The following is a 19,786-nucleotide window of genomic DNA, read 5'->3' as shown; positions in this document are numbered from 1 at the left end:
AGTGAAATAAACCAGTCACAAAAGGATAAATACTGTATTATTTCACTTATATGAGGTACGTAGAGTAGTCAAATTCATAAAGACAGATAGAAGAATGGGGGATTCCAGGGTCTTGGGTGGGAAGGGGAGTTAGCACTTAATGGGACGGAGTTTCAGTTGGGGAAGACGGCATCATTCTGGAAGTGGGTGATGGTGGTGGTGCACAAAGCATGAACCTACGTAGGCTACTGAACAGTACACTGAAAAATGGTTAAAATGGAAGATTATTTATATTTTACCATTAATTTTTAAAAGTTCCAGGGATTCCAAAGGAAGATACAAAATTACTACTATGCAGATGTTATTATTGTCTATAAACACTGCTCTCCTGAAGCCAGTACTTCCTACTAAACTCAGGGTTTTTTGTTACCCTGATTGCTGAATGGGGATGATTTCAGATACTATAGGTGAAATTATGTATCATTTTTCTGAGAAAGAATTAACAAGCTTCTATTACACCAGCGATTTTAAATTGGTGTGCTGCAAGAATTGATAAAATATGCAATACCTGACTAGTCAGGGGTACTGACCTCTTTTTCTCAGATTATCAAATTAAAAAAAAATGACTACTGCCAACAACCAACACAGCAAAAGTTTTCTGGTGTGAATGAATCAAAAATTTTTGGTGTGCTGCATAATGTTAATAACTGGTTAACATGTGCCATGAGATGAAAAAGTTTGAAAATTGTTGCATTAGACTGTCAGAGGGGTCTCTGACCCACAAAACTACAAGAGCCATTCTGAGCGGCCCCTCCCATATTGTTCATCTCATACCCTCCACCGCTCACCCCCCACCCCCAGCAGCTCTGCAGGAATGCACAGGCTATGACCAGACTACTTCCTATCAGTAATGCATTTGGCCTTTATTCACCTCCCATCTCATCCCCACCCTTCTCATCCCCTCTCTCCCCACCACAACACTACTTTTTCTTTCATTCACTCAGGTAATTTAAATATGATGTGAAGTATATTCTTATATTTTCCTGGAATTCATTGGACAAGGTTTAATTTTTTTTTAAGACAAGCAAGGCTCTGTAATCAATCAAACTTCAGGGTTTTTTTAGTATACTTCATTTTGTTACCAGTAGACAGTCTTTCCAGAGCACTGGGGAATCTCCCCCATTGGCCAAGATGGTAGCAAGGGGATGTTCTTACACTGAGCTCATGGAAAGCTAGCAAGATAATTGAATAGATAAAAAGTCCTTCCCCCTATTGGTACCAAATTGGGGGTGGGACCAAGGGAAGAGAGGCATATGCACCATAGGAGACAAAATGGCACAGGGGTAGATACTAGACCAAAGAGGACTGTCAGTCTAGCCTGGGGAAAGAAAGGAACAGTTGGGAGGTCAATTCACCCTAAGCACGCAAAAGTCTGGGAAGTTGATTTGTCATTTTGAGTAAGCATCTGGTCTGTCCACATCCAAGCTAATATAATCCCATATGAACAAAGCTCTCCTGGTTGCTTTTGATGTGTACTTGCCCATTCTCTCCATGGGCCAAGTGGCTGCTAAAGCATGTGATGAGCAGCCATGTGGCCCATGGCATCCAGGTTGCAGTCTCTCTCTCTTGCTCACCTGGTGATGCACTTGCTGTGGCGTTCGCATGCTCTCTCCTTGAGTATGTTCCTAGCAGCTGCATGGTCCATGGTTGTGAGGGCTCTACACGCAGACCCCAGGAGAGACCCTGAAATGAACAGCATCTAAGAACAACCTAAGCTACCTGGATGGGGACTATGACCTCTTAGGAGCTGCCTGCAAGCTTCAAAAAACTACTTTAAATTGGAGCAGGAACTCTGGACACTGGCTTTTGTTTTGGTCTTGTTGAGGGGATTGGCTTTGAGACAAGGGTCCACCATTCTCCCAGATTGCACGGCACCTGAATAAAACTTATTTCCTTTTGCACCAGCATCTTCCTCATGAGTTTGGTTTTTGTGGCAACAGAGAGCTGAACCTCTAGGGTTTTTTGTTCACTTATAATTTCCTGGATGATAACATTAAACTGGTACAGCTCTAGCTCAGAGATTAGAATCCAGAAAGCCTCGATTTGTAACCTTAAATAATGTTCAACTAAACTTTCTTGCTGGTTTTATACCTTGCGTTTAATGTGGACTAAATTTCAAGAAAAGGAAGACCCCTGCTGAGTCCCAGGGTCTGCATGGGGGGTGGTAAGGATTCTTGGGTTACAGTTGGGATGATAACAGAGAGGGGCCTATAAGATGATACTTCAACTTTAGAGACATCTATGTACTGAAAACTGTTGATGGCTTAATTTTCATCCAAGTCCATTCTGAGACTTTTCTTTTTAACAAAATGCTTTTATTGCCATTTTTAAAGAAATGCACTGTTAGGCACTTGCATAAAATATCAAAAAGCATTTATAATCATTGTTTTGACTCTTCCTTTCTGGTCATGGAAAGTGGTCAAAAAAACAAAGCATGCTGAAACAAAGCATGACAGAAACAAACTTGTGCCAGGCATCATGAAGAGGAAAGAAGTCTGCTGCAGGTTTCTTGTATACGGGAGACAATCATTAGTAGTCGTCATAATTGACGCTGGCTCCATGCCTAAAGCTGTCTGGGCTCCGGGGACCAATGGCAGCATCTTCATCATAGTGACGGTGGTGGTAGTCATAGTAGTCGTGTCTGTTCCGATCTCTGTTTAGCCAATAGGTGACGTCATCTTCAAATTTCTGGAGAAGAGAGAAAGCCATAGAGAGTAGGTTTAAGGACATACACACTCCTGACCACATCTTACCTCTCGCTTTCTTGGTGGTGGTTTTTCTTCAATGGTTAACACCCCTCACTAAGAATGAGTCCTCGTTACAGTATTCCTGTGTTCAGAGGTCATTCCAGCTGGCTAAAGAAGGCTGATAAAACATTTTCCCCAAGGGAGAGCACACCCATACCTATGAAAACTTCTATCATATGAAAACTTCTAAATGTATCCTGTGCGTCAACATTATTCGCTTTTTTGGTAAATAAGATGGACATTTGCCTCATACAGTAACCACTTGGCCTGACCCCCGGCATGACACACGTCTTACCGTGGCAGACACTGTCTTATCTTCTTGTCTCATTCTGGTGCCAGGCCATTGTAGTGCACATAGTAGATGCTTAATAAATGTTGGCTAAATTAAATTGAATCAGTACAGCCACAGGGAAGGTTATTTTGGGTACTACTGATGGTGACTCCTTCATACCCGTGGTGTTGCTTAGGGCATGCATGGGTGCCTTATTCATTCCACAGGCACTGATTCAATGGACACAGCATTTTCTTGAGGGCCCCCTTGTGAAATTTCATAGGGGGTTTTTTAACCGAAATTTTTAAAAATGGGCAAGACTAAATTTCAAAGAACATACAGATGGCCTTTTTTTTTTTTAAAATTTTTTTTCAGCCCCAAGCTGGGCTCTGGAGGGCCACCCAACACAAGTGAGACATTCCCTGCTTTCAGGAAGCCTGCAGTTCCCGAGACACATGTGAAAACAGACAGTTACAGTTAACAAAAACAAAAGGGAAGGAGAAGGACTGCACATGAATGAGAAGCAAAGAATGACGTTCAGGTTCCCAGTGTGGGAAACCATCTTTGCTATTAATCCATTTTTAAAGGAGAAACTAGGTTTTCATTATTGGTGGTGAAGGTGCATGATGAATTTGGATTAAACGCACATCTGTCGATAGTCAGGACTTGATGAGAGATTTGGCATAAGGGCAAAAAGGCAAAGGAGACAAATATAGCCTGGGGAGGTTGGAGTGTGTTTAGAAGTTTGGGCTTGGGACCGGTTTTTCTCAAAGTGTGGCCAGTGCACCACTGCCTCCAGGTCTCAGTGATGCTATGAAATGCAGATTCTCAGGCACCATCGCACACCTCTGGGATCAAATTTTCTGGTGGTTGGGTCTCAGAAATCTATTTTTATTTTAATAAGACTGCCAGTAAACACTAAGAATGGAGAGCTCCTTGAGGATGGAAGCCCGGCCTCACCCACAGTGGTGTCTTGGTGGCTACCCTCTCTGGGTGAGCAGTGGGCCGCCAGTGCCAGGCTGATGAGCAGGACTCAATGTCTGGCTCCATTCACCTAGCCTGGGAGTCTTCGGAGCCCTCCACAGCCTCTGCCTCAGAAAGGAGATGAGGGGCCTGTCTCCCAATACTGCAGGTTTTTCCCATACTGAAATAAATCTTGGTCTTTGATTTTTCTCGTTTTAGTATCTTGTTTGAAGTTTGGCTTGAAATGTATTTTTTCACTAAAATTTTAAAATGGTTTATGACTACAGAAAAAAATGCAGGCTTGTATTTTTAATTCTGTATGTAGGAGGGGGACAAAGAAAAAAGAAGGCTGTAATTCCATTGCCAAAGATAGCCGCTATTGACATCAAGATGGATTTCCTTCTAGTCTTGTCTATGCATATCTAGGTATTATAATCTTATTTGATCCTCTTTATTCTAGTTGTGTTACCAGACATTATTTTATCCATTTCCCCATGTTGAACCTTTTTCTTTACATTCATTTTTTGTTGTTGTTGACACTATTACAGATGTCCCTCATTTTCCCCCCCCCCGCCCCCCTCCACCCAGCCCCTGCCCCTGCCCCTGCCCTTCACCACACTGTTGTCTGTGTCTACGAGTTCTTTGATTAATCCCTTCACCTTCTTTCATCCAGTCCTCCTACCCCTGCCCCTCTGAGATCTGTCAGTCTGTTCCATTTCCATGCCTCTGTTTTTATTTTATTCATCAGTATATTTTGTATGTTAGATTCCACACATAAGTGAGATCATATGGTATTTGTCCTTCTCTGACTGGTTCAGTTCACTTAGCATAATAATGTCTAGGTCCCTCCATGCTTTGCAAAGGGTAAGAGTTCTATCTTTTTTATAGCCACCTAGTATTCCATTGTGTGAATGTACTATTGCTTTTTTATCCACTCATCTACTGATTGGCTGTTTCCAGACTTTGACTATTGTATATAACACTACTATGAACATAGGGATGCATTTATTCTTTATGATTGGTGTTTTGGGATTCTTAGGGTATATTCCCAGAAGTGGGATTGCTAGGTCAAAAGGCAGTTCCACTATTAATTTTTTTAGTAAACTCCATAATGTTTTCAACAGTGGCTACACCAGTCTGGATTCCCACCAAGAGTGCACTAGGGTTCCCTTTTCTCCACAGCCTAGCCAGCACTTGTTGTTTGTGGATTTGTTGATGGTTGCCATTCCAGCAGGTATGAGGAGATACCTCAGTGCAGTTTTAATTTGCATGTCTCTGATGATTAGTGACCCACACCTTCATAGTCAATTGATATTTGGCAAAGGAAGCGAGAGCATACAATGGAGTAAAAATAGTCTCTTCAATAAATGGCATTGAGAAAATTGGACTGGGACATGCAAATAAATGAAACTAAACCACAAACTTACACCATACACAATAATAAACTCAAAATGGACAAAAGACTTAATTGTAAGTCTTGAAACCATAAAAGGCCTAGAAGAAAACATAGGCAGTGAGATCTCAAACATCTTGCAGAGCAATATTTTTGCCAATTTACCTTCTATGGAAAGGGGAAAATAAACAAATGAGACTACATTGAACTAAAAAGCTGCACAGCAAAAGAAACCATGAGCAAAATGAAAAGGGGACCTACTGTATGGGAGAACATATTTGCCAATGATACATCTGATAAGGGGTTAATTTCCAAAATATATAAGAGACTCATAAAACTCAACACCAGGAAGACAAACAATCTAATTTAAAAATGGGCAAAGGACCTGAATAGACATTTCTCCAAAGAGGACATACAGATGGCCAATTGACATATGAAAAAATGTCCATGTTGAACTCTTAATACCTGCTTTTCATGAATTGTAAATACTGGTAATCAAAGAAATGCAAGTGCTAAAAGATGATATAACATTTTCATCTACCAAATAAGTAAAAATTTTTAAAATTTTCAGTGAGAATACCAGATGCTGCTGAGAATGTGAGAAAATTGTGCCCATGACTTGCAAGAATATGCAATTTGGCACTACTCAATGACCCTTAAATATAATTCTACCTCAGTAACTCTCCAGAGCAGGATGCAATAGTAAGTAAGAAACAAACTACACACAAAGATGCAAATAATAGCACCTGTCTTTGGGTTGTTGTGAATGTTAAGTAAGTTAATTCATATAAGAAACAGAGTCATGCCTGGTACAGAGTTTGGCTATAAGTGTTTAGCTATTTGCACAACAAAAATTATATCTGAATTGCAAAAAGCTAATTGGGGGAACAACTGATATGTCCAATGGCTGGGATTGAGGAGAATATTATGATATGGCTACAGGCCTGCATTTTATGCAGCCGTTTAAAATGATCTTTTCAGGTCCCCAGCCCATTTTATAATTGGATTGTTTGTTTTATTTTTCTTGAGCTGTAAGAGTTCTTTATATATTTCGGATATTAGCCCCTCTCCAGAGGTACTGTTTGCAAATTTCTCCCATTTGGTTGGTTGCCCTTTTTTGTTTTGTTGATGGTTTCCTTTGCTGTGTAAAAGCTTTTTGGCTTCATGTAGTCCCATTCATTAATGTCTGTTTTTGTTTCCCAATAAATTTAATTTTAAAAATAATGTCTCCAAAGAGTTTAATTTGTTTTCACCTATTGCAGTATTTCGTATACACCCTTGATTCGCAATATGAATCATGGGCCTGTTTGGAAAAACACTTCCATCTGCCCTCGTTGGAGATGCCGCCCTCCTTCTGCCCCCTGGCTGGGGTGAAGTGCTGAATGCTCTCCACATTAAGCCTCCCACACTACGCTCCTCCTGAGCCCGGCACAGCCCTGTCGTCACTCCGCGGAATTCTGTGCCGCAGAATCCCCCACCTTAACCCCGTGCTGTCTTACCTCTCCCTGGTCCCCAACTGGGAGTCTGTGATTATAAAATTTTTTTTTCTGTAATTTGGTGAATATGTCCACTCACACTACCTGGCCACATGAAGTGAACCATCTTCTCCTGAAAAAGCATTGACAAATTATCCCCTGAACATCTGCAAATACCCATCTCTCTTTAAAAGTCAGTTTTCATCTCTTTCCATCGTCTTCATGGATCTTTGCACTGATCTTGTTGTTTCTGACATTTTTTGAGGTAAAGCTGAAAATCTTTTGGGCAGGTTGTGAGTTATTTTAAGAACACCCAGGCAGAGCCGTTAAAATTGTTCCTAGGAAAATTAGATTCTCAATGAATCTAAGTTCCAGCCAATCTGGGCAGTGACCTCTTGGAATTCCACTTCCCAAATATGTTGGAAGGGATTCCCTTTTGGACCCATGTAATGGAAAATTCCAGCTGCTGTCCTTATAATGGTGGTCATGTGACCCAATGCCTCGCTGGCTCTTGGCATGCAATGGGGGCTTGTACTTCTGAAGCGAAGTATGAAGCCTAATTTTTTTGTGCCTTGTCTCCTCAAGCTATATCAGTCTTCTCCTCCCCATGTTCCTCCTCTGACCCACACCACCCTGCAGGAAGCCAGCCCCAGCAGGAGAGAACACCCACCGCCTCGTCGAAGCCCATATAGAGGAACTGCTGGTACCACTGCTGGACCTCTGGTCGTGTCCGGTCCCACAGCTGACGTCTTGGACGCTTCAGGCTGCCTAAGAAGTCTTTGGCTCTGTTCTCATTAACAGCTACATCAGTTTTCTTTGGAGCAGGTGCTGAAATGAATAATTCCCACACCTAAATTCTTTTTCCTTTCTTGTTGGGGTGAATCACTATTATACATCCCATCCAGTGCCACATGGGGAGGATGATTTAGACTCAGCTTCATTTGTACACGGGGTCCTTGTCAGTAGGCTCTCCTGTTTGGGAACAGCCATGTAAAAGGGTGTGGACTGACCTTCAACTTCTCAGGCCCAGGGTAGAAATGAAATTCAGCTCATTCTCTGAAGCCACTTACCATGCTCACACCCTAGGCCTCATGCAGGGGCTGGTGGCTTATGCCCCCAGGCTCAGCATTTGACCAAGGACAGGCTGCCTAGTGCCACCCTGGTGTATAAGCACTGTACATGCAAACAAGGGAGCATTGTGCTTGCTTAGGAAACTAGGGGAATAAAAAGGACTGGAATGATGAGCTCTGAGGGAACTGGACCAAGCCCAGCTTCATGGTATGGCAGGTGCTCAGGTCAGATTGCTAGAACACACAGTGTCCCCTTTGGCCACCATCTATAGGTTTCACAGATCACTGATGGGTTGACTGAATCTGGAAGCGTCCTGATACTTCCTTTAACATGCTTCCTCTGACGTCTTTCTGTACGATCTCAACTATTTGAAAGGTAGCAACTCGGCAGGATGTGCCCAGGGAAAGCAGCTGTGCCACTGGGCCTGCCCCTGCTATGTGGCCTTGAGCCTGTGCCCTTATCTATACAACTGGACTGACCATCCCTGTCTCTGTGTTGTTCTGAAGGCGATACAGGGTAATGGAAGTGCTCTATGTGTTCATTGGTCACATGGATAAATATGAGGGGTTTGTTTTTTCACTCTTGGCTTATCTGTCTACTTCCTTTGGCGCCTGTTGCACTCTTTGGCACACAGTAGGTGTTTCACATGTATTTCTTGGCTTGAACTAAATAAAAGTTGAGGCTGTGCACCCAGGACTTATGATTATCCTGGCGGTTTCCTCTCCAGCCCCACCTTTGTGAGGCTGGCCCTGTGAGACCTGCTGTCACCAGGTTGTCCCTGGGGAGGTGGCTAGAGGTCCAGCATGAGAAGGAAGCACTCCAAGGGACCTCAGAGACTGAGGCGGGACGAGGGCCTCATGAGCAGATGGAATTGCTGAGAAAAATGCCTCGGGAGCCCCCTGGCCCTGAGAGGGGCTGCTAGTGCTCAGCACCTGGTTCCCTGAGGGGCAACTGGGAAGCATGCAAGTAAGAGCTTGAGGCCCTGTTGGAGCCATCTTGAACATACCAGAGTCCCTGCTAACTCAGAGAGACAAGAAGTGATTAAATGTTCACATCAGAAATGGGGCCACACGATTTCTAAGGCATAGTTAACTTCTTAATTTTACAGATAAAGATGAAAATTCCAAGAGGGGACGCGGCCTTCACAAGACCACGCCATTGGTCTGATGACAGAGGGCCCAGTTCACACTGTGTGGCTCCCAGACAGTTTCCTTTCTATGACATTTTCCTGCTGTCTACCACATTTATCTTAGGGGTATTTTCCACAACAGATATTCGTAACAAAACATTCCTCCATTTAACCCTCCTCCCAATAGCTGACTGGATACGGACTACCAGGACGATACAATACGCGTACCCACCAACTGAGCTTTTCTGGGCTCCAGAGGATATGCTCTAAGGTTAGACATGTGCATTTCAATGAACACAGTAGCACTGCTCCTTTTATTCCTGAGTCCACATGGACTGTTTTCAGAAAAACAACCTTCAAACATTTACTGACAATAATATTTATCTAATAAAATACTATAGCACACACCCACAGAATAAGCTCCTCATATCTGCTAGTCCTATAAGGACTAAACACTTGATGTTTGCCCAAATATGATACTCCAGTGAGCATGTTCAACATTGCCATCTCATTTTAATCCTGTGAAGAATGCAACTGTTATCATTTGGGATATATTTACCTTCCCGTTTCTGAAGTACCAGCTTGAGTTTATTTCCATTTATGGCACCTAGAGTAATGAAAATAGAAGTCAGGTTCAGAGTTGCATTGTACTCTTTAATTTCTCAAATGCAAATAACAGTTGGAAAAAGTCACTGTGTGTGTCCATTTGATTTGGCAACTTGATGATATTTTAGCATTTAAGGCTTATTGTATTCCCTGTTGTCCAGGAGAAGCAGTTCAGGCTGCCCATGACTCAGACTGGTCACAATGACAGTGTCTGACCAAGGGCATTCTGATACCAGCAAGTCCCTGGGAAAAGTGACATGTTCTTTCAGCCCTCTGTCTTATTATGAGGGCCAGCCATCTGTCACATGGACCTTCATGCAGACTTCCCCTTTCATGATATAGGGGGTGGAAATACCACCCCCCAAGTTCATGTCCACCTGAAACCTCTAAATATGAACTTATTGGAAATAGGGTCTTCTCAGACACAATTAGTTAAAGCTCTCGAGTTGCTATCACACTGAACTTAAGGTGGGCTCTAAATCCAATGACCAGTGCCCTTACAAGAAGAGGAGAGGATTCAGAGAAGGTAGCTGTCGGAAGACAGGCACAGGCAGAAATGGGAGTTACGTGGCCATAAGCCAAAGGACATACCTTAGCTTTCCAAAAATTCAGCCCAGTTTTGTAGCTTGTCTTTACCATCTTATAATCAGGTATATCTTCCACTATTTGTTATTTTTTTAAAGATTTTTTTAATAGTATATTTTATTGATTATGCTGTAACAGTTGTCCCATTTTTTTTTTCCCTTTGCCTCACTCTACTGGGTACCCTATGTCCCTCGAGAAATCTCCCCTCCCCCTGCTTAGTTCATGTCCAGGGGTGGTGCATGAAAGTTCTTTGGCTTCTCCCTTTTCTATGCTATTCTTAACATCCCCCTGTCTATTTTAGTTCCTCACAATTATGCTTCTTGATCCTTGCACCATATCCCCTTTCCTCCCCTTCCCCCTACCGTCTAATAATCCTCCAAATTATCCCCATAGCTATGATTCTGTTTGTGGCCTGATTGTTTGCTTACTTTGTTTTTGTTTTTATTATTATTTTTTTAGATTCAGTTGTTGATTGTTGTGAGTTTGTTGTCATTTTAATGTTTATAGTTTTGATCTTCTTTTTCTTAAATAAGTCCCTTTAACATTTAATGTAATAATAGTCGGGTGATGATGAAGACCTGTAGCTTTATCTTGCCCTTCCATTCTAAATGACAGCTTTGTTGTATAGAGTAATCTTGGTTGTAGGTCCTTGCTTTTTATCATTTTGAATACTTGCTTGCAAAGTTTCCTTTGAGAAATCAGCTGACAGTCTTATGCAAAGTCCTTTGTAAGTAATTCTCTGATTTTCTCTTGCTGCTTTTAAGATCCTCTCTTTATCTTTAACCCTTGGCATTTTAATTATGATGTGTCTTGGTTTGGTCCTCCTTGAGTCCAACTTGATTGGGACTCTCTGTGCTTCCTGAACTTGCATATCTATTTCTTTCACCAAATTAGGGAAGTTTTCTTTCATTATTTTTTCAAATATATTTCCAACTTTTTGCTCTTTCTCTTATTCTGGCACCCCTATGCTGCAAATGTTGGCGTACTTGAGGTTGTCCCAGAGGCTGCTTATACTACCCTCATTTATTTGGATTTTTTTTCTTCTTGTTCTGATTGGTTGTTTTTTGCTTCCTTATGTACCAAAGCATTGATTTGAATCTTCGCTTCATCTGCTCTCCTGTTGTTTCCCTATAAATTGCTCTTTATTTCAATTAGTGGATTGTTTGTTTCTGACTGGATCTTTTTTATGCCGCTGAAGTCCTCACTAAGTTCCTTGAGTATCCTTATAACCAGTGTTTTGAACTCTGCATCTGATAGATTGCTTATCTCCATTTCATTTAGGTCTTTTTCTGGAGTTTTGATCTGTTCTTTCATTTGGGCCATGTTTCTTTGTCTCCTTGTTTTGTCAGCCTCCCTGTGTTTGTTTCTATGTATTAGATAGAGCTGCTTTGACTCCGTATTTTGGTAGTGTACTCTAATGTAGGAGGTATCCTGTAGGGTCCAGTGGCACATCCTACACTATCACCCAAGCTGGGGATTTGAGGTATACCCTTCATGTGGGCCGAGTATACCCTCCTCTTGTAGTTGAGCTTTGATTGCTGTTAGCAGATCAATGGGAGGAATTTACCCAGGCCAGTCAGCTGCAAGGACTGGCTGTGACCACTGATCACAAACCTCCACCATCCGTGGATGATCACCTGTGCAGGGGCAGGGTGGTGATGCTCTGAAGTGGTCTGTAGCTGTCCACTGGGTGTGCTGGCTCTGGGGTTTCCCTGGTGGTGCAGGCCAAGGTCAGGCCCCACCTGTGTTTTGCCCATAGCCACCCTGCCTGAGCTGTAAAGCAATCTGAGATGGTTGCTACTTTTGCTGGGCTTGGAGATTCCAAGGCAAAGCCAAGCTGTAAATATAGGCTGGATACTGCTAATGCCTGGCCTGGGACTCACTGAGGCCAGCTGTTGCTTGTTTGATAGGATTTAGGAAGTTGTGAAGCATGAATCAAGACCAGCCATTCATATGGAAAAGCAGTTTGGGTGGACTCATAAACTGGGTGGGGTGGAATCTCTGGGAATCTCCAAGGAGGGGGTCAAACAGTGTGAGCCATGTTAATGGAGTCTCAAATATGGCACCAGCCTGCTGGCTCTATGGCTCTGTCGGGGGAGGGCTCAGAAAAGGGGCAATGACCTCTGCTCGCCTCAATGCCAGACATCTCAGCCTCTCCCAGTGTGCCTCTGGTGCCCTTCAAGCTGCCACCCCAGTGCTGGAGCTCAGAGGGAGTGAGACTGAATAGGTGAGTATGTGTGTGGGTTCTTTAAGAGGAACTACTTGGTGCTCCAGTAGTTTCTTCCACCAACTCAATCCTAACTGGATTTTGCAGCCAGAAGTTGTGGAGACTTATCTTCCTGGCACTGGAACCCTGGGCTGGGGGGCCTGGTATGGTTTTGGGACCCCTCGCTCTTGAGATATCCCTCCCAAATTTTTATCTACCATATGTGGGTAAGAGAGCCTGTTCTGCGTCTGTGCCTCTCATACCAGTCTCAATGGATGTGGTTTTTTTAATTCCATAGTCGTCAGACTTCCATTCAACTTGATATCTGATGGCTCTGAGTGACTGTTGTTCTATATTTTAATTATAATTTTAATGTGAAGAGGCAAGCCATGTCTGTCTACACTGCCATCTTGACCAGAAGCCTCACTATTATTTTTACTCACTTCTAAAAATGTTTCTAATCAGCCTAATCATTTCAATGGAAAACAACAGGTCCAGCCTCACAGAACACCCTGCTCCATGAGGTAATCTGGTTTGAGGACCTACCAATGCCTCTGATCCATAAGTGCCACATATAAGTATAAGGCTTGTCAAAGCCCCTGGGCGAAAGTCTCACTTGGTAAGTGCTGAGCCAAGTGTCTTCAGAGCTAAGGAGCCAGTCTGGCCTCAGATGAACAGGCACTGAGGTGGTGGTGCCTGCTTTCTGGGGTAGGTACTTAACCTCTCTCTCTCCATGGATAGGCCCCAAGGCCCATGTTTCTATCTGAAAAGGCACAGTTTTCTGGGAAAAGAAGCCATAGCTTTTGCCAGACTCTCAAGAGTGTCTGGGATCTAAATAAGATTAAGAACCCCTGCCTAAAAAATTTACTAGGTAGTTGAGGGGGGAACACACACACACACACACACACACACACACACACACACACACACTTGTCGGGAAAGGTCCCAAATTGGATGCCTGCTGCTGAACTTTTCCTGCAAATGTGTTTTATTGGCATGCCAGTGTTTACAAAATTTTGAATTTGAACACCTCTGAGCCTAAGTCACTTAGTACACTCTGTGGTCTTTAAACAGCCACTTCTATTGGCCCCCTGTAAGTATTTGAGTGATACCCAACTTCCTTTAGAGTAGGTGTTCTAGCTGGGGAGCCCCATTTGGAAAGAATCTGTAGGGACCACACTGAAGGAATAGAGTGCAGGTGGTGTTACCTTCACGTCTTCCATAGGAGGGCTGGGTGTCTGCTGGACAGAGGGCTCAGAGAATAGCAGAGTATGTGGCAGCCTATGGAAGAATTTAGTGGTTTTCATTGTCTATGCTTGCATCAGTCTACAGTGATGTGATTGTTTAAAAAGCAACTGCGGCCCTGGCCAGGTAGCTTGGTTGGTTAGAGCGTTGTCCCAATATGCCAAGGCTGTGGGTTCAATCCCTATTCAGGGCACATCCAAGAACCAACCAATGAATGCACATAAATAAGTGAAACTACAAATCAATCTCTCTTTCTCCCTTCTTTTCTCTCTCTAAAATCAATTAAAAAAAAGAAATTGCAATTTTAGGCTGCATTAATAACAAGGTAGCATCTTGCAGAAAAGAAGTAATTATCCTGCCTCTGTTTTGTCACTACTCTGATCAGACCACCCCTCTCCTATGGTTCACTTCACAATATCTGACTTTCAGAAGGTCACAGGAAAATTGGAGTAGTGGTCAGAGGAGAGAGTCTATCTAGAGAGGACAAGGGCTCAAATATGTGTTATATGAGGAAAAAGTAAAAGAATTTAGATGTTAAACCTAGAGAAAGAAAACTGGGAGAAAAGCTATGACTCTAGGGGGCCATAGATTAGGACCTGAAGTAAGGTTTCCAACACCTGGGCAGCCATGCAAAATTGCCACAGGTCATGCCAAGAGGTTTCACATCAAGAGTTGTTGGAGCCTTCTGAGCATAAATAAGCAGAGATGAGCTCTTGCTGAGGCTACTAGAGCCAGGATTATTGAGAGGGCATGGCACTACTCTTAAAGGCTGCACTTCCCTTCCAAGAGTCAATGAAAAATCAATGGAAACATTTCCCAAAGCACACAGGGATGTTCCTTGGCACTAATATCAGCATTCATTACTATCTTAACATTTGTTGATCTCCAACAGCTCACACAGAATAAGTCCCTCCATCTGCTTGCCTTCTGTAAAAGTGCTGAACAATTCATGAATGAAATGTGGTCTTACACTGGAATAGACATTAGGTTTAAGCATTTGTGATGAGGCTGCAATTTCTTGCAGCAAATGTGTCACCACTACTCCAGATTAGAAGCCTCACCAATTCTCAGCAATACAGCTGAAAATCATGAATAAACCCCAAATTATGAGTTGACAATGTTGCCACTATGCCAATTACTACGACTGAACTATGTGGACCAAAAAAGGGCCCATACTAAACCAGACAAGCTCAGGTAAGCATGGCATCCTTACAAACTCAGAGACTGAAAGGAACCACATAGAATAGTCTGAAATTAAAACTTTCTAACTAATAGTGAGTCATGGCAGGTGGTCATGTCCTAGACCGGTATCTTCCTTGACAAAGGTCAATCTTTACCTTAACTGAGACTGTCTATTGTCTTTTTGTATCTACAATAACACGCCTTTGGAATATCTTTTTTTCTTTTTTTCAGACCCCTCACTGCACCAGAGCAGAGACCACAAAACCCCTCATTGTTATTGTTATCTTATTGTTAACTGTTAACTATCCCATGCCCACAAATGTAAAGGAAGTATGTGTCTATTCGGTTTACTTTTCATTCAGTCCCAGATATTTCCCAGCTTCACTTTCTCCCACTTCCCAAATCTATTACTAGTGGATTTCATGTAACTCCCTTACATCTCCTCCTTTGATTGTAATGTATAAAACAAGTTGCAAAACTACCATTCTCTGGGGCATTTTCTTAATCTATTGAGATTTTGCTCCCTGGTGATTGTCATCAGTTTGGCTCAAATAAACTCATATGAATTCTCTACAGGCTTAAGTGTTTCTTATGTTGACAATGATAAATACTGACATATATGATTTGAACATCACATTAAATTTGTTTGAAGAAAAAAACAAAGAATAAGTAAATAACTGTGATATTCTTTTCTGTAATATGGTATTTTGTTTTTTTGTTTTTTAACTCCAACACCATCAGCTACTATTTCTATACTGGATAATAGGCACTTTAAAAAAATTAATATATTTTATTTAATTAAACATTTTTAAAATTGTTTAACTATATTTGTCTCCATTTTCCCACCACCACTTTTCCTCACCCCAGGATAATAGGCACTTATGAATTTATCAAATCTATTTACCTGGTATAGATCTCCAGGCAGGTTCAGAATTGCAAGATGCTTCTTTGATCACTTTACTAATTGGCTACAAAGGGCAATGATTTTTTTTCCCATTAAATGTTTTTGGATGTCATAAAAAGCCATCTTTGGAACTCTACATAGATATAATGATATAAGTCATAAGAAGTTTCACATTCCCGCTCAATGATAATACTGTAATATTGAAATTGACTCCTTTCACTATGTTCTTGGTATGAATAAAATAAAGTACAAGCCCTGAAAGGAAATAACTTATAGCCAATGCTCACTCTCTTTATTGGGATGTGCTTCTTAAAATGAAAGGAACAAAGAATATGAGAGAGACAAATCATGTACTGGGAAATTACTGACCAGCCTCCCCTGCAGTTTGTAATTTAGAACTGCAGTAATCCTCCCCACTTGAACAGGTCCCCTGCTGTTCTAAGGACCAAGACTCCAACCTTAGGGATCCTCCTTCCCCTCCACCAGGAGCTTGTTTTTCTATATCGGCTTTGGATAAGTGAAATACAGAAGCTGAGCAACCAAAGGAATCTTCATTTCCATCCGATAGTGCCCAACTACTTTGCAGTGGGAAAAGCACCAGCCTCGTTTCACCAGCAAGTCACTTCAGGCCTTCCAGCCTGTTTCCTTAGCAGTACATCTGGCATCACAGTACCTGCCTCTCTCGGTTGTGAGCCTCAGAGGCACTCACGCAGGCACGAGGCCACTAGTGAACCACAAAGGATCACACACAGGAAGGTAATGTTACGCAGACAAAACATACTATTTCAGGTTGCCTTTCTTAAGATGGGATCTATGGCCTCCCAGGGTTCAGATGTCTGCACATCCACCAAATTGCTTCATTTGGGGCATATGTGTGAATGTGCACGTCATTTATAGAGGCTGTTTCTTTGGGAATTTTCAACCCATTCACTGAGGGGTCCATGAAGTAGAGAAGGTGAAGCATTTCTCCTTTAAGAGCAGTTCCCCTATATGGGATGTGAGGCCTGCTCAAAGCTTTGCTACCTGGAACTTGACCCAGCTGGACGTGCCTGAACGGGAATCTCCATGATGATGTCTTGTTGGATCCCCAGTCTGAGGTCGGGGAATGGGGGTTGGGAAGAGGGGTGTGTCCACCACCTGATTCAAGCTCCCATCTCCCCTTCCCGCATTACTTAGTCCTGAAATACTTCTTGCCCCTCTTTCGGAATTACAGCCCTCATTTTCCCCCAAGGTTATCAAACATATCTGAGATCTTGTCCTCGACCACCGTACTGCATTGGCCTGCCCAAGAGCATCATTTGCTACTCCTACAAATGCAAAACCCAAACCCTCTATCATCTTTGGTCCTTGCCGGGATTCAAAATGGGCCCCCATGCCCCCACTCCAGCACCGATCTGCCTCCCCTGCTCCCTGCCATAGCCCCGCTTACTTGGACCCAGGCACAGCACCAGGAACAGCGCTAGAGCAGTCACAGCCAGGACGGCGGGCCGCGCGGAGGAGGAGGCCATGGCTGCACCCAGCGGTCAGGAGGGGAATGCTCTCACTACTAGCGGCAGCGCGGGACGACTGGCCAGCAGGAGAGAGGGGCACGGGCGGGCGGGCGCTGCCTGCGTCCCTGCCGGGGCGGAGCCCGCCGGGCCGGCGCGGTGCCAGCGGGCTGAGGGCCAAGCGGCTTCGCAGAGCGCTTCGGAGACTGGCCCTCTGGCGAATCTCACGGATGCTCACGATGCAGGTTCCACCAAGCACTGCCGGGGGCCTTGGGGCAGGTGGGGACCAGTGGGGTTCCAGCGGGGTTCCAGCTACCCAGTGAGGGGCTGACGCCATCCAGGAGGGAAAGGCTGATGCCCCAGGAAGGGTGGGAGGCGGCCTGCCGACCCCATCCCGGGTCTCCCCCTCACCACTCCTGTCCCTCTCACCCTAGCCGGGTGCTCTGGCCGCTCGTGTTGCCCCTGTCGCTAATACTCTGCCGCCTTCCCATCGTACATTGGCCTATAAAGAGGGCTCTGGAATTTCCTTAATTCCCCAAGCAGCGCTTAAGGATGCTTTTGGCAGTGCTGTGTTTTGGTATATTTTGAAAGACTCTACAGTCTGGGTTCAGAGCTGCCATCCAGGAAAACATCTCACCCCAAGCTCCTGGAATAGAAAGCCTTTCAGAAACAAGGAACTGAGTGAGCTCTGTAGGCGGAGGCAGAACAAGAGTGTCTCACTGTGTGCTCTGAAGTGAGGCCCAGTGCCAGGCCGCCCTGATCAGATACAGAGGACTCATAGGATGGTAAAGGAAAACTGAGACAAATTTGTCCCAGCTGACCTTGAGCTGGTCACCTAATTAGTCTCTCCAGGCCTTGTCTACAAAAATGGCCAGTGGTGCCGAAGTTACCTTTAGGGGTCCTTTAATACGCTATGAACTCAGTTGATTCTCTCTTTCCTTTACCTTCCAGTGGTGCTTACTCTCTCACCATATAGTTACTTCTCTGTTTAATGCAGTTGGATTTTTCCAGCGATCAGCAGAAGGATGTATTAATATTGAGCAAGAAAAGACAGGTGGTGGTGGGGTGAAGAAAAGTATGAACATGGCCTGAGAGAACCACAAGGACTTGGGCTGCACAGATTTTCAGAGGGAAGCAGAAAGATGATGTTATTCGTCAAATGATCGTAGGGCAAAGCTATAAGCCCTTCGGGAAAAGCTAGAGTAGGGAGTAGGATTTAAAAAACACCCTAAAAATAGCAATATTTGTACTTTTCCCCAAGGACAAGAAATTCATTATTAGGAAGAAAAAGCAAATAGAAAGTTGAAGTTGTGTTTGGAATTGTTTGGCGCATACATTTAAGATATTATTTCTAATCTCCTATTTGTCTTGTGGAGCTCATCCCCCTTTGCCTCAAATCTTCACCTTAACTAGGATCTGATCAGAATGAAGTTCATGGAGCCAGAGGAGAGTAGCCACTTACTTCCCTGTATAGTTTTCTTTTTCCGTCTTTTGGAGGAACGCCCACATACTACACCTTCTACCCACCTGCTCCTGTATATGCTTGAAAATGCAGTGGCAGCTCTAGTTTTCGTTAATTCAAAGAGTCCAAGGGGAACAAAATGTCTGCTTTAATCAGCTCATGCAGTAGTTGTAGGACTTGAAAGCAAAGTAAATATTGAATCTTAATTTTTAGTGTGCCTATATATAAAAAATACCTTGTTTACTGTTCTGTTATAGAATTGGTAAGATAAATCAAGAATCCTACAGAGAAGTATTTTAAAATAATTGCCAATAAGGTGAGAAAAACATTTCCTGAGGATTAGCCCAGACTTTTCTCCCCAAGGAGGGAATGGAGGCGACCTCATCCTCCTGCCAACTCCAAACTACTCAAGCTGGCCCTGGGGCCCGGGGAGGGCAGCGTCTTTCCCAGGGAGGGCAGTGACCAGAAGACATGGCCAGAACAGTACACTGATGGGAAGTCTTCATTCTGAAGCTAAGTCTATGCTTGCTAACAAAGAAGATAAGAATGATCATCATGTGACATAGAAAAACCACTTGATAATCACACAAAGCTTCGATGTTTACTTGCAAAACAAGAAAGGTTTCTAGGATATTCTATAGTCCTGGATAAATGGAACATTACACATCCTAAATAATGACTGAATTCTCCATCTCTGCCAATGAGAGACACAGCCTCTTCACACGCAATTTTTATTGAAATATAGTACAGAAAAATGTGGAGATAAAATATATGGCATAATGATCATGAAGCAACATTATTTACATTCTAGAGTCCCTGTCCTCTGCCAGGCCCTCTCCACCCATATGTACTGTAACATAATAGTGTATTTGGTATAATCCTCTTTAAAAACATTTTATTGGTATTTTATTTTCATTTCCTTAAAAAGAAAAAACCCTCATAAAATAAATATTATGGTTACTAATAGAAAGACAGTAATTAATAAGGAGAAGTGTTAAAAATTGTGAAATTTATGGTTGTG

The 19,786-nt window shown here is 43.1% G+C and overlaps 1 protein-coding gene across 1 annotated transcript; it reads right to left on the bottom strand.

Moving 5' to 3' along the window:
* Positions 1-2,332: 2,332 nt before the first annotated feature.
* On the bottom strand, positions 2,333-17,379 carry ECRG4 (ECRG4 augurin precursor). The gene is made up of 4 exons (XM_054585403.1): positions 17,246-17,379; positions 9,648-9,695; positions 7,559-7,716; positions 2,333-2,727 (listed from the first exon to the last, which is right to left on the bottom strand). The coding sequence occupies exons 1-4, from the start codon at positions 17,322-17,324 to the stop codon at positions 2,569-2,571; spliced, it is 444 nt and encodes a 147-aa protein (XP_054441378.1). The 5' UTR covers positions 17,325-17,379; the 3' UTR covers positions 2,333-2,568.
* Between the last annotated feature and the right edge of the window lie 2,407 nt (positions 17,380-19,786).

Source organism: Pteronotus mesoamericanus, unplaced genomic scaffold (assembly GCF_021234165.1).
Source record: "Pteronotus mesoamericanus isolate MK-2021 breed Mesoamerican mustached bat unplaced genomic scaffold, CSHL_Meso_final contig_121, whole genome shotgun sequence".
Classification (NCBI taxonomy): Eukaryota; Metazoa; Chordata; class Mammalia; order Chiroptera; family Mormoopidae; genus Pteronotus; species Pteronotus mesoamericanus.
This window is presented reverse-complemented; position numbering and strand designations above follow the sequence as displayed.

Bases quoted from the DNA above. Each gene is read 5' to 3' on its own strand.
- ECRG4 (XM_054585403.1), bottom strand. From the start codon at position 17,324: ATGGCCTCCTCCTCCGCGCGGCCCGCCGTCCTGGCTGTGACTGCTCTA. The intron at 9,696-17,245 runs GTAAGCGGGGCT...TCATTACTCTAG, and splicing joins GGTGCTGTGCCTGGGTCCAA to GTGCCATAAATGGAAATAAA. The intron at 2,728-7,558 runs GTGGGTGTTCTC...TCTCTTCTCCAG, and splicing joins ATATGGGCTTCGACGAGGCG to AAATTTGAAGATGACGTCAC.